At 54.1% G+C, this 14148-nt stretch overlaps 1 protein-coding gene across 2 annotated transcripts; it reads left to right on the top strand.

Moving 5' to 3' along the window:
- The first annotated feature begins 2648 nt into the window (after positions 1–2648).
- Positions 2649–12676, top strand: PDCD6 (programmed cell death 6). Of its 2 annotated transcripts, none has more exons than XM_004621398.2 (6): positions 2649–2822; positions 3112–3173; positions 7693–7737; positions 7889–8041; positions 10057–10166; positions 12146–12676. In XM_004621398.2, exons 1-6 carry the CDS (start codon positions 2731–2733, stop codon positions 12242–12244), a joined length of 561 nt encoding a protein of 186 aa, XP_004621455.1. In that variant the 5' UTR covers positions 2649–2730; the 3' UTR covers positions 12245–12676. The 2 variants fall into 2 exon arrangements, with proteins under 2 accessions (XP_004621455.1, XP_004621454.1); XM_004621397.2 differs by having other exon boundaries at positions 7889–8047.
- Positions 12677–14148: the final 1472 nt, after the last annotated feature.

Raw genomic sequence — 14148 nt, 5'->3', positions numbered from 1 at the left:
GCATAGTCACACAACAGAGTCCAGTCAACAGTTGCAGGGGTGGCCACCAGCCTAGGGGTGGCTCAAAGGGCTGGTGCTTCTGCAGAAAGGAGCCCTGGCTTCAGTCCCTACCACCCCCACCACTGCTGTGGCCCCAAGAAAAAGGGGACAACTTCCAGCCTCTACACACCTAGTCCCAAGCCTGATAACTGCAATTTCCATTGCTTGTTTCTGAAACCAGGCTGGGAAGATGAGATGGTGTGGAGAGGACTGCTTGGGCAGAGGTGGGCTCTGACAGCCTTTGCCAATAGATATTTGCAACCCCCAACTTGAAAACAAATCTGAAGGGGCTGGAGTGATAGCACAGTGGGTTGGACGTTTGCCTTGCACGCAGCCGACCCAGGTTCGATTCCCAGCATCCCATATGGTCCCCCGAGCACCACAAGGAGTAATTCCTGAGTGTATGAGCCAGGAGTAACCCCTGAGCATCGCTGGTGTGACCCAGAAAGCAAAAAAACATCTGAAGTGAATGAATCTTAATCTTAGATAGGATACCACAGCAGCTGACCCTGAGATAGTAACATCAAAGTGACCAGAGGGTATTTGACAGGAGGCGGCTGGAAGCCAGCAAGCAACTCAAGTTTGAGGTGTAGCCCCCAAACAAGAATGTGAAAAATAATAAATGTTCACACTTGTACTGTGTAACCAATGTCATTATTTGGTTTTAATCAGTTATGTAGTTTAAATTTTCACACTGTCCCATCGATCCACGGCAAGTACTCAGCAGCACTGCCTCTAGTCAGCAGGGAGCAGGCGATCCCATCAGGATGCTGTCATCACCACGGAGAGCAGAGCCAGGTGTAAGACACCCACTCACTGCATGGCAGGCACTTGACAGTACTGAAAAAGAAAGGTCTCCGGGTGCAAATGTCACGGGGCAACTGTCAGTGACCCAGAGAACAATCAGCTGCTCTCTCAGAAAGCATGGTGGGTGGACACATGCACGTGTGAGCCATGTGGCCATGCACACGAAGGCAGGCGACCAGGCACGGAGCTGGTGGTCACTCATCTCTTTATCAGTGATCGGCAGAAGCATGGGAAGTTGTGGAAAGTGCTGGCATGAGGTCATCAAGGTAACAAATGGCATTTTCAAATCAGTGCAGAGAAAGCAAGCAGATGCAAGTAAAAGGAAAGACAGACCTTACAAGAGAGCCTGAAAGCGGGGAGGGCTGTCTCCCAGCGCGCTTCCAATCGGATTAGGAGGGAACTAAATCCTGATGGCTGGGCGATAGGGATAGCACATCAATACTTTAAGCAACAGAGACAACAGAACAAGGACACAGTCCTGCTCTATTGGCAAAGGGGGGGAGGGTCTCAGTACATGGGCTGATTATCTCAGTGCAGGGGGGCTGCAGAGCCAATCCCCACTCATGCTGGGGGTCTCAGTACACAGCTATCCCTTGTGCCTGCAGCAGGGCTCTGGAAAATGCCTCCTTGAGAGTGGCATCTAGGAGAGAGTCCCAGGTGGTCCTTACCAGGCCACGGGGCAAACCATGCATCTCAGAGCCAGAGACTGGGGGTCTGAAGAGTGGGCAGCTGAGGCCGGTGTCTGAAAGTGCCATGCCTATCTTTTGGTCTGTTTGGGCAGCAGGCAGCAGGTGGGGTGAGGGTCTGACACAGGTGACAGGTAAGTTTGGTGGGGTGGTGGGAGAGGGTAGTTCCTTAGCTCTTCTCCACACTCACACCTGGAAGGTTTCACTTCCCACTCCAGACCCAGCCAAGAGAGCATGGGCTAGGGGAGGGTGGCCACTGGGACATTCATGGGGAAGGGATGGAGGGGGCAAGGGGATATGAGGGGGCGGGGACATGGGAACTCAAGGGGGCCTAGGAGTACAGTGAACTATGGGGGTATCTAGGGGTAGAATGAATCGGAGTGATCTGGGGGTACAGTGAAGTGAACCCCCAGGGTACAAAGAAATGAGGGGGTTGGACCTATGCACACCGGGTGAACGGGATGTGATCCTCTCGGGAACCCTGCTGGGACTGATACTGGCAAATGGGTGTGAGTGAGCAGACAGCTAGGGACGAGGCAGGGGTCTGGAAAGGCACAGACACCCATGACCCTGTTAAGAATCAGGATCATTGGAAAATGGGCACTGATGGAGGGATGGGTACTCTGCCACTGTAAAACCGAAACACAAGCACGAAAGTCTGTAAGTCTGTAACTACCTCACGGTGATTAACTAATAAAAATATTTTAAAAAAGAATCAGGGTCATGCGCGCTCATGTAAGCCCTGCTCTGCGTCCCCCACCCCCCTGCACGCAGAGAGAGCCTGGCGGTGTCCCTTTCCTGGCTGACACGCACAGCGGGTCCCCCCCAACACAGAGACGCCCGCCGGGGTGCCCCCCCCCACACACAGGCACGCGCGGCCAAGGGATCCACCCTCCCCAAAAGACTGCCGCAAGGCCATGTGGTCCCCGCTTCCCTCCCCGACACAGAAACGCGCGGCCGCGGAGACCCCTCCCCTCCCGACAGAGACGCGCGGCCGCGGCACGCACTTCCGGGGACGGGCGGCCCTGCGCTGCCTGTGCGCGGGGCAGCGAGCTCATTGGTCAGGCCGTCCCCGGAACTGGCGCGCAGCAGGCCCGCCCCGGAAGTGGCGCACAGCAGGCCCCGCCCCCGGAAGCGGAGCCTCCCGGAGCTGCTGGTGCCGCCCGCCCGCCCGCGCCGCAGCCCAGCCGCCTGGCCCATGGCCTCGTACCCGTACCGCCCGGGCCCTGGGGCCGGCCCCGCGGCCGCCGCGCTGCCCGACCAGAGCTTCCTGTGGAACGTCTTCCAGAGGTGAGCCCCGCGCGCCCTCTCGACCCTCCGAACCGGCCTCTCGCGGCCCCACCCAGCGGAGCCCGAGGGTCCCGGCTAGCGGGCTGGGACGCCCTTGGCCGCGCCGTGGCCGCGGCGCCCGCCCTCGCCCTTGGGTGCGAGAGTGAGCGCAGCTGGTGACTCACGGTCGGGCACAGAGGTCGGGCTTGCCCGCCCGTTTAGAGGAACAGGCAGGGAGGGGCGAGGAAAGCACCCCCAGGGTCGTGGGCGGGAAGGAAGTTGCTGCACCTAAGCTGTGCTGTCCCCGCAGAGTGGACAAGGACAGGAGTGGTGTCATTTCGGACAACGAGCTCCAGCAGGCCCTGTCTAACGGTGAGTGCTGGTGGCTGGAGGGAGGCGGAGGGTCTTCGTCGCTCGCAGCGGAGGCACCTGATCTCTCAGGTCAGGCTGTCAGGGGGCCCTCTGGAAGGTGGTCACAGCTCCGGTGGTGCTGGTGGGGACGATTAGCAGTGGGGACAGTGGTGGGACTGGAGGAGGGGACGGGTGGGGACATTTGCGGTGCTGGTGGCGGGACAGTGGTGATGGGCACAGTGGCACTGCTGTGGATGTGCCTCTCGGTGCTGGCCGGCTCTGGAGAACCACGTGCTTCATGTGGGGCTCTGCAGCATTCAGGGGAGTGGTCAGTGTTTGAGGGCTGTGCTCACCCCCTAATCCAGATCTGGAGAAACCGAGGTCTTCACTCCAAGTATGGAATATAAGAAGGTGTTTCATGCACATTGTCCTTGGGGAATTGAGTCCACCATTCCTGCTCTGCCCTCTGGCTCTGCCCTGACCCTTATTGGTCCCTTACATTTTCCATTAGCATCTCTAGGGCTTGGGTTACACTCTGGGACTTGGAGACAGGGCGAGCTGCTGTCCAGCTAACTGCAGTGTGGCTTCAGACTTTCTCTCTTGTTTTTGGTTTTGGGGCCACACCTGCTGGTGCTCAGGGGACCGTATGTGGTGCCAAGGATTGAGCTCGGGTTGGCTGCATGCAGGGCAAGCGCCTCCCAGTTCTAGTGCCTCTCTGGCCCCTGGTGACCTGGATGGGTGGTGTATGCCTGGCATCAAACAGGTTGGCTGTGTGCCGTGTTCCAGACTCACTCAGCGAGGGCCCAGGTGGAGCTTCACAGCATCCTTCTGAGTATCCACTGTGGTTCTTTTCCCGGAGTGAGCGTCCAACCTCAGTGAGCTCCAGCCACTATGCAGCATGCTCAGCAGCTGGGTCTGGTTCCTTTGTCTAGGACTGTGACCTGGGCAAGGACGTGGCCTTTCCGGCTCTGCCCCACAGTCAGAGGAGGTGAGTGGAGCGGGTGTGAGGTGCGGAGTCTGAGTGCAGCACACAGGTGGGCTGGGCAGCAGACTCCAGCAGTGGCTTCTCAGCCCTGTGGGTAGGTATTCGTCACTGTACACATGGCTGCCTACGCTTACTGCCCTTCCAGCTCAGGCTCTTGCCCAGGGTGGCTGCTGCCTTGGTTTTGCTGGCACCCAGACGGGTGGAACTCTGCTTTCACAGAGTATGCCCTGCCTCAGCTGCTGGAGGAGAAGCCTGTAGGGTCTCCATGTCCACGTTCTCTGTTCTCTGCTCTACTGGCCTGACCCAGGCTAATGTGTCAGGTCACCTTTCCGTCATGGCCTCTTGGAAACTGTCCCCTGAGGCAGGATTCAGTGCTGACCCTCCAGGGCAGCCTGAGGGAGGTGCCTGTCTCCTGGGCTGTCTCATAATATTTGTTGCAAGCTCTCCTGATGGCTCTCTGCTTTGTCTCTTAAAGCCCTGAGGTCTTCAACCAACTTTCCTGTTTCAGTGAACTGTAAAATATTGGAATTTGCCACTTTCTGGTAGTGAGAATGGGGGGAGGGGTGTTGGGCCACAGTTGGTGGAGCTCAGGAATGATCCTGGGTGGGGCCAGATGACCATGTGGGGATTGGAACTCAGGTTAGCTACACAAAGCCCTGTCCACTGCCTTGTGTCTCCAGATCGAGATGTTTCAGCCTCTTTCCACCACACAGAGCAGGGTCGATTCCCACAGCTCTGCCTGTTCTGCAGAGGCAGGTTTGGAACCAGTGCCTGCGGCTAGTGTGCACAGCTTCCGCTTATGCTCACGGGTTCTGGGGCTGTGCCTGCGGCCCCTGGGATAGACACACAGAGCCCCTCAGGGACCCCACTCCTGACCCCAATACAGACTCACGAGCTCCTCCGCTCCTGTGGGATCTGGCTCACCTGCGTGCTCCCCATGGCCCTGAGCCCAAGCTCCTAACGTACTGCTCACAGCACTGCCCTTTCCAGGGTGTTCACTGCCCAGGACCTGTCTCAGTTCCCTCCTTCCCTAGTCTTTCTATCCATTCTGTGGCTTCTCTGGCTACCTTCTGCTACCCGGGATGAGCAGGTGAATGACTGTCGACTCACAGGGCAGTGGCCATGGGTGGCTGCATCCATTCTCCTTACTTTTCCTGCATCTCTGTTACCGATAGCTGTGCCTGAAGTGATTCTCATTGGCATTCTCTGAGTTTCTGTTCCACATGAGGGTATTGGGCTGCTCCAGAGAGTTGGTCCGTTGTTTGTTGCTGGTAGGAAAACTAAGGCTGTAGAACAACCGGGCTGTCCCTTGAGTGAGTCTGTGACAGTGCTCTTTGAGAGACAGTTCTCTGGACCAGTCCTTATGGCTGTCACAGTGAGTCTGTTGTCAGTGCTGGCTCTCGGGGAGGCTGTGGTTTGTGGTGTGCAGGGCACAGAGGCAGGCTCTGTCTGCCATGTCTGACTTGAGCTGGAACTGCCTCATTTCATAGTGTGTCTTGGAATCACTTACTGGGAAGCGTCTTCTGTGCCTTTTGCAAGTTTGCCTTAACATGGCTTGGATGTAACAAACTAGACTTTTTGCTAAAAGAAGACTTGTTGGGGTGTGGGTTGGGGGCATGCCTACACTTAGCCCAGAAGCCACCCCTGTGGACCCTATGCATGCCAGGTGCCAGGATTTGAACCTGAGTTTTCCCCACAGCTGCAGGCTAGAAAACACTTGAACCTTTGTGCTGTTGCTCTGGTCCCTCAGAAGCATAGTTTCGCAGCAGAGACTAGTGGCCACTTGCAGACGTGTTTGGCCTGGAGGTATGGGCCTGATAGTTTTGCTTCTTGGGCACATTCAGGTGTGCTCCCCCTATCCCACTCCCCCTGCCCCCCCCCAAAAAAAAAATATGGGGCAAATTTCTGTACTGATTCTCAGAAAGTGTTTGATTTGTCTCCCTACTGTGTGTTCCTGAGATCTGCATGCTTTCTCAGTGCTTTTCAAGGCCTTGGTGCTGTCCCCTGGTGGTGCTGGGGGAGAACTGCCCAGGGTCAGCATGTGCCTCTGTCGTCTGGTTCTTGGAGATGAAGTGGTCCAGGCCCAGGCTGGCCAGGAGTGCCTGGGCTGGTGCTGTGAGTGGGTTTGGGTTTGGGCTGGCCCATGTTTGTGGGCACAAAGTTGCCTTTCAGCAGCTCTTCAGCTGCTGGTTGGCATGGCCTATGGCCTTCCAGAGATGGGCATGAATGTGAGACCCATGGCAGGCTCAGGAACTGACCATAGCTCCCGACCCAGATGTTGCTGTTGCATCCTGCCATGTCCCAGCCTTACGAGAGGCCTGAAGCTTGGGTGTTTGGTGTTTGGTGGCAGCCAGGCCACAGGCTTGCAGAGCTGATAGTAGCCCAGCACTGCCATCACTCTCTGAGCCCAGTGTGTTGAGTGCTACACCTTTTCTGTTCCTGGTGGTGCCGCCTCTGTCCACTCTCTTGTGAACAGTGTAGCTGGCTCTGCTCTCTTACATTCACAGATGCTTCTCTGGCCCAGTTCAGTGGTACAGGAGGGAAAGAAGCAGAAAGAGCACAAACCACACACTCTGTCCCAGGGTGTAGGTGTGCAGGGCCTCAGATGCTACCCCGATGTCCAGAGAGTGATAGGGTAGAGCAGATTTGGTCTGTGTTCAGAATTTCCTTTCTGCCTGTCTTTATGCAGATTCCAGTCATGCTTTTTCCCCAGCCCGTGTGTCCATCACACTGCTGTCAGGAGCTTCCAGTCCAAGCTGGTATGCTGGCGGGCTCCAGGGCTGGGGCAGAGGGAAGCACGGAGGAAGCAGAGTTGTGCTTGTGAGCTTGTGAGGCTCAGTTCACATGGCTTCTGAGGAAGCATTTTTCATGTTTGTCCCTGGGCCACAGCCAGTAGTGCTCAGGGCTTACTCTAGACTCTGTACTCAGGGATCACTCCTGGTGGTGCTTGGGGATCATATATGGTGCCGGGTTTGAACTGGATTGGCTGTGTGTAAGGCAAGTATCCTCCCCGCTGTGGAAGCCTTTCTGTCACCTGAGACAAGAGGAGTGAGGTGATGATGTCTTTGGTGAGACCATGTCATGGGCTGAGAGCAGCAGGTCAGAGAGCCTGGGCTCATGGGTGTGAGCTGGGGGCCCCAGAACTGAAACCCTTCGTACATGTAAGGAAGAAAACGGGTGTTTTTATGAAATGGGGCTTCCAAGAAATACCTTCTTACTCCACATAAGAGGAGTTCCTCCCTGGCCCCACATACAGATCTTTCTTAGCAGCTTCAAATTTCAGGGAGTCCAGCAACTCCTGTGCACACAAGGGCCCGAAAAATGCCCCCACCCCTGGAGGTAAGGGCCAGGAGTGTCCTCTGGTGTCACAGGGTGTTGGAGTGGAGGGTAGGAGTGTCCTCTGGTGTCAAGATGTGTAAGGGAGGACAGGAGTGTTCCCTGGTGTCACAGGGTGTCGGGTATAGGAGTGTCCTTTCCTGGGACTCTGATTCTCTTAGACCAGAAAGCAAGAGTCTTAAAACGTGATCCTGCTCACTTGAGTCCCTGTCCTTGCAGGCACATGGACGCCGTTCAACCCTGTGACTGTGAGGTCCATCATATGTAAGTAGAGGCATACGTAAGTGGGGCTGCTGCTGCCCTGTCCACATGGACAGGGTGGGCCCTGTTCCCTGCTTACCCACCCCATGTGGGGCCCAGGAGTGCTGGTGTGTGCTGTGACCATGCCCTGCCCCTTCCCGTGCTCTTGTCTCAGCCATGTTCGACCGAGAAAACAAGGCCGGAGTGAACTTCAGCGAGTTCACAGGTGTCTGGAAGTACATCACGGACTGGCAGAACGTTTTCCGCACCTATGACCGGGACAACTCGGGCATGATCGACAAGAATGAGCTCAAGCAAGCACTGTCAGGTTTCGGTAACCCACCTTTCTTGCTTGTGTAGCGTATTTCATTTTGGAGCCCAGCTGCCTTTCAAGCCATCTGAAACCAGTTTGTCTTGTTTTGTAACCCAGTGTGTATAAAACATTTGCTTGCATCAGGCAGGTTTTTTACATCATGAAGCATCTATTTGACATGAAGACTTTTATGCAGATTTTCATCCAAAATGAGATAAGGGCTATACAAGTGTGTGTCTTCCGTGGAATGGTGTGATGTCTCAGCCCATTGAGAATGTGGCTTCCGAGACCATTTAAATGAACCCTGGGGTGAAAGGGGAGGGGCAGCTCCTGCCAAGTATTTCTGTGAGGTGCAAGCAGCACAGATGCCCGTTCTCAATGCCATGAGATCTGAGTGTGTGCTGTAGGGTGCAGACATAGCACACTTCCAGAGCAGTCAGAGGCCTTTCACAGCACTTGTTCGTGAGGAAGCATCATTTTCACTCACGAAGGAAGACGGGAGTAAAGGCACATTCAGGCACCACCCGCATCCTGATTTTTTGGTGATGACATAGCCCTGAAGTGTCTAGCCTGGAAGGTGCTTTTCGTGCCTTGTTTCCTAAGGAAAGCTTGAAGGGCCTTAAGACCATGTGGACACATGTACCTGAGCACTTTTCTCCTCTCGCCCTGCTTTGGGCTGTACCCTGCATCCAGCACTCCTGCCCCGGCCCGCCCCTCCCCCCCATCTTTCTCATCCAAGGAATGTGGACACATGCTCAGACAGGCCCCGACTGCAGGGAGTTCTGTCTCCATGGTATGGATCAGACCTGGGTGCCAGGTCAACTCCAGCTCTCTGGGATAGACTCAGAAGTAGCTGACCCACTTTGCTTGGAGTGGGTACTGGGTTGAGGTCTTGTAGGAAGGGGGCAGTGGACAGACAGTAGCCTCCTGAGTGGTCAGAGAGGAGGGTGGAGGCTGCCTGCCAGAGAGGACCATGGGTGAGGACGCTGCAGTGTCCAGGATGCCCTACAATAGACAGACTCTCAGTCTGGTCCCTTGTGCTTGTCTCTGCAGTATGCCTTGACTTTACTTTGGACCTCAGTGTCCTCCTCTTCCTGACGGGATAGACAGATGCTGGCCACTCTGGTGGTGAGAGCACATGGCACATTTTTCCCCACTGTCTGTGCCTGGCTCATCTCCTTCTGTTTGTTTCTCTTGGCCTTACTGAGCATGAGGGCAGTTGCAGCTGGAGTGCAGGGCCCGTGTCTGCACCTGTGTGTGCCATGACATCTGTCCTTTCCCAGTCTTTCCCCTCCCTCCCTCTTGCTGTGCCCCATGCTCTGCTCTCAGCCCAGGCCTCTGTTTCTGCCCACGGGACCCAGTGCTGTGGGTGAAGGCCTGAGGATGCTCAGATTGTGCTGTGGTCTTCGCTGGCTGGGTTGGCTTGCAGGAAGGGACCTTGAGTTGGAATTACAGATACACAGGACACCCTGGCCACTCTGGAAGGTGCTCTTTGTGTGTGCATGTTTGAAGTGACAAAAAAAGTGCTGGTGTGGGGACTGAACGTGATAGTCAGGAGGTTCCACGTCCTTGCCAGAAGCCCAACAAAGATCGAAACAGTACAGTTTTTTTTCTGAATAAGGAGATGTCACAGCGTCAGGTAGTGGGGCAGTGGGGGAGGGAGCTGGGACTCTTGTTGGCCAGTCCCCCCTGGCTCTGACCTTGCCAGGGGTCTATCCGTGCCCTCCACGGGTTGGAATGGAAGGAGCAAGCCCTTGTGGCACGGCTGTGATCAGTGCCTGAGGTATGACCTGTGTGGGAGCCTGCTCCTTAGGGCTCGTTTCATAGTCCACAGGCTGAGGCCTTCGGGATCCTTTCTATGGTCAGCACTCATGGTATTCTGCCCCACTGCCTGAGAAGTTGGTAAACCTGCATGTCTTCGTGCCCTCAATTTCTCCTGCTGCCCCAGGCATAAGCAGTGCAGGGGCCCAGCCAGCTGCGGGAAATGGCCGCTCTCCTAGACCCCCTTTATTTATTTTTTCCTCTTCCAGGGTACCGGCTCTCTGACCAGTTTCACGACATTCTCATTCGAAAGTTCGACAGACAAGGACGGGGCCAGATTGCCTTCGATGACTTCATCCAGGGCTGCATCGTCCTGCAGGTAATGGGAGACTCCAGGGAGCCGAGTTGCAGAACCGGAATGGGCGAGCTGTGAAAATAGACACAGGGACCTCCTTTCTGGAATCTGCGGTTTAGTAGCATTTAGATGAATAAGATGGGTTTCTGGTCACCTGGTCCCTGATGCAGTAATGGTTCTCATTCCCCTTGGGAATACTCACAAGCAGGCCATTGTAAAGAGAAGCATTTGCTCCAGGCTCTGACCCCAGCTATCTTTGCGGCAAATAATCTGCAATTTTCACTGCATTTCCATCCAAAGCTGGGTGACTCTCCATTGTGACCCTCATGCCTGCCTTCCTCAGCAGACTTCTCTCTGGAAGGCCATTGCAGTCTGTCCTGGTCATGGGTGTATATATACTGCACAACCCTCTGAAAGATGTGAATAGCCCAAAGCTTGTACATGTAATTTGGGGGGCTGGGGAAATAGCTCAGAAGGCTGGAGTGCGTGTCTGGTATGCATGGGTCCCCAGACTTAACCCTGGCATCACTGAAGTGGCCCTGGAGCCCTCTGAGCACTGGAAACCACACAGCCTGATCAAGTATTGCCACCCAGAACTGGGCAGCAGGAGGGAGACACCACTCGCCCCACCCAACCGTATGTAGTTTGGAACTTGGGAAACGCTTCACAGGTTTTCCCCAGTTCAGAAGATAAGGTAGTGAAGTCTCTGCTGCTGAAAGCAGAGACCATAGCCCAGGCCTGGGCAGGGCCTGTTGTCTGGGTGGGTAGCACATTCAGCCAGCCCTGCCAGGATCTGTGAAGGTGCCAGGTGGCCACTGCACAGCTGCCCCCGAGTCGCTGTCAGGCGGAGGGTCCCTAGAGGGAGACATCTGCTTCCCCCATCCCAGAAGTCTGACTTCTCTAGGCAGCTAAATTCCCCAGCTGTGCCAGTTGCTGGTGGGAATGGGGCCCCAGTTTGGGGGATCCTGTTCTGTCTGTACCCCACTGGATTTTCAGTGGCCATATGTGTGCCCTGAGCCCCACAATGACTCCTGGTCCCACCCCAGCTTTGAGAGTGGCCTGCAGCTCCTGCTGGTTATATTGGGGGAACTCAGCCCTGGCTGTGTTCAGTGCTCACTCCTGGCTCTGTGATCAGGAATCACTCCTGGTGGGGCTCAGGAGACCATATTAAGTGCTAGGGATAGACCTGGGGTTGGTTGCATACAAGCAAGAATTATCTCTCTGACCCCAGTGCTGGTAGATTTTGCAGTTAATCTCACAGTGTCTCTTGCTTGTGATGAGAATGTGAGAACTGTCCCCTCCATTGGGACTTGTTACTGTTAGCTGTTCAGTGGAGAGCATGTGGAGACAGTCTCCTCCGTAAAACCCTTTATTATCTGCTGTTCAGTGAGGAGATTGCCCCCTCCATCGGGACTCTATTGTCAGCTGTCCCCACTGCTCAGCAAGGAGAAGTGTAGCAGATGGTCCCTGAAGAGACGGATGGCTGGGCTCAGTGAGGTCACCATGGACCTGGGTGCTGACCCTCTGCTATCCTGAAAACTGGTGTTGTTCAGCATTCTCAGAGCCTTCCATAGTGGCCTGGCCTGGTATCAGTCAGCCCTAGCCAGGTCATCTTGCCTCTGAGCCAACCAGGCACACTGGCCCTTCTGTACTCCAGCTGAGGGGCTCGCCTCCCTGGCCTGGCAACCCATGAGAGGATGGTCTTTGCTCTGGAGGGGAGGCCTAGGGTCAGTAGCCAGCTACTCGGCATGGCCCCACCAGGACCCAGGGCCAGACACCGTCCAGGGGGGATGGGTCTTCATCCCTCTTCCTGCCCTTTTTCCTGACTCTATTTGTGTCCCACCAGACCCATGTCCTTAATGGGGAAAGACTTGGTTGGCACTGTCTGGTGGGCTCCTGAGTTGAGGGTGTGGAGCCTTGAATAGTTTTGAGATTGGGTTCTAATTATCTATCTATTCCTTGAATTTAATAAATACTGAGCACTGACTGCCTTGTTTCTTCAGAGGCTGACAGATATATTCAGACGCTACGACACAGACCAGGACGGCTGGATCCAGGTGTCATACGAACAGTATCTCTCCATGGTCTTCAGCATCGTGTAACACTGGCCTCACACATAGCAGCATGATTTATTGAAAAAGACTGGAAATGCCAAATCTCTTCATATAACAGAGCAGAACACAGATGCAATTAGATGCTGTTGTTCTTCCTTTAGATTTTATATGATTAATATCTGGGGACCCAATTGTACATATGTGGATAAGCTGATTGTTTTTGCAATTTGAATAGCTCTATTATTATTCAGATACAAACTTGGTTTGTGACTTTTAATAGTGCCATGAGGTAAGAGGTAATAATGTTTCGGATATTCTGCATGCTCAGAAATCATCATGTGCTTTTTAGATGATCTTTCCTGGAGCCCAGACACTCAGTGGTGCTGGGAACTTGCACACTTTCATGTGCCTTACTTTTTTAAAGGGGCCATTGTGTTCGTTTGCATATGCACTGTCACAATAAAGCTGATGTGCCCTGGGTCTTGGTGTCTCAGACATATTCATAGGGCCCCAACAGGTCCTGAGCGTGCCCTTGTCTCTGAAGCTGTCTTTCCCCTCGATGTGCTTCCCCAGAGTTGGGGCTGGATCTTGTAAGGGTATTCAGATTCTAGCTAACAGTGATCTGAAAATGGGCCTGGGGCGTATGCTGTGCATGTGAGGGACTATATGTGCCTGAGTGTGCATGAGAGAAAGTGCAAGTGAGGGTGTGTGCCCAAGTCTACATGTGTTGAGGGTGGGCCTAACTGCATGCAAATGAGTGTATGTGCAAGTGTGCCTGAAAATGAGTGTGTTTGCCTGAGTGTACATGTGAGGGAGTATGTGTGCCTGAGAGTACATGCAAGTGAGTATGTATGCCTGAGCATGCATGTAAGGGAGTGTGTATGCTTAAGTGTATGTGTGAGGGAGTGAGAATGCATGTGAGCAATTGTGTGTGTGTGTGTGTGTGTGTGTGTGAGGGAGTGTGTGTTTCTGAGTGTGCATGTGAGCTAGTGTGTGTGCCTGAGTGTGCATTTGAGGGAAATACGTGTATCTCAGTGTTCATCTAAGGGAATCTGCAATATTGGATTAGGGACAGACTGCCCTAATACTCTGGGAGCCCAGGATAAATGAATATTGGGGAAGGTGGTTTTTGTCCAAGTGATGCAAAGTACACTCACATGGTCATACAGCCATCCGCCCTCTGTCTCCTGAGCAATTTCATTTAACTCGGTCCCCATTCTGTAGTCTCCTCAGTCTCTAGAATCTCTGGCCACTTCTCTGCATTGGAGCAGGTCTCTTGTCTGTTGGGATATTTCCTAAGCATTGTCCTCAGGTTTATCTTGTACCAAAATTTCTCTCTTAATGCTGATGCTATTCCATTGTGCATTTATGCCCTGCTTTGTTTCTTTCTTCTACATCAGTGGCATTTCACTATGCTGATGCTCAGAAGTGACAGACTGGACACCAGAGTTTCAGGACCTGCCTTATTGCTCCTAGCATCAGAACAATCCCAGCAGTATGCACGCCATTTTCTCTCCTGTTCTCAATCCTTCCCACCTTCCTGGGGGTGCCATGGACTCTTCTCTTGTGAGTGCCCTAACCCTTGCACTCTCTGGCCCTCTTTTGACTTTTTTGATTTTGGGAGTGGCCACAGGTGATGCTCAGGGATTACAGCTGACTCTGCATTCAGGAATCACTCCTGATGGTGCTCAGGAATATGGGATGTCAGGAATCGAACCCGGGTCAGCTATGTGCAAGACAAGTGCCTTACCTGCCAGAACACTGACCATGAATGATCCCAGAGCACAAGAGTCAGGAGTCAAGTCCTGAGCCCCGCTGGTGTGGCCAAATAAAAAATCATTATAGGGTCACGCCTACAGGGAACCCAATGCAGCGCCAGGGATTAATTGTGGGCCACATCCCTAGCCTTATAGTGCACATTTACCTGTTTTGTAAGGAGGAATGGGGAAGCC

Source organism: Sorex araneus, chromosome 1, assembly GCF_027595985.1.
Source record: "Sorex araneus isolate mSorAra2 chromosome 1, mSorAra2.pri, whole genome shotgun sequence".
Classification (NCBI taxonomy): domain Eukaryota; kingdom Metazoa; phylum Chordata; class Mammalia; order Eulipotyphla; family Soricidae; genus Sorex; species Sorex araneus.
The sequence above is the reverse complement of the archived record's forward strand: the minus strand, read 5'-3'. Positions and strand labels throughout refer to the sequence as shown.

What these genes read in the sequence shown, in the direction of transcription:
- PDCD6 (XM_004621397.2), top strand. Translation starts at nt 2,731, where the DNA reads ATGGCCTCGTACCCGTACCGCCCGGGCCCTGGGGCCGGCCCCGCGGCC. An exon ending in GACTGTGAGGTCCATCATAT is followed by an intron (nt 7,738 to 7,888) that starts GTAAGTAGAGGC and finishes CTCTTGTCTCAG; the next exon opens with CCATGTTCGACCGAGAAAAC. An exon ending in GCAAGCACTGTCAGGTTTCG is followed by an intron (nt 8,048 to 10,056) that starts GTAACCCACCTT and finishes TTCCTCTTCCAG; the next exon opens with GGTACCGGCTCTCTGACCAG.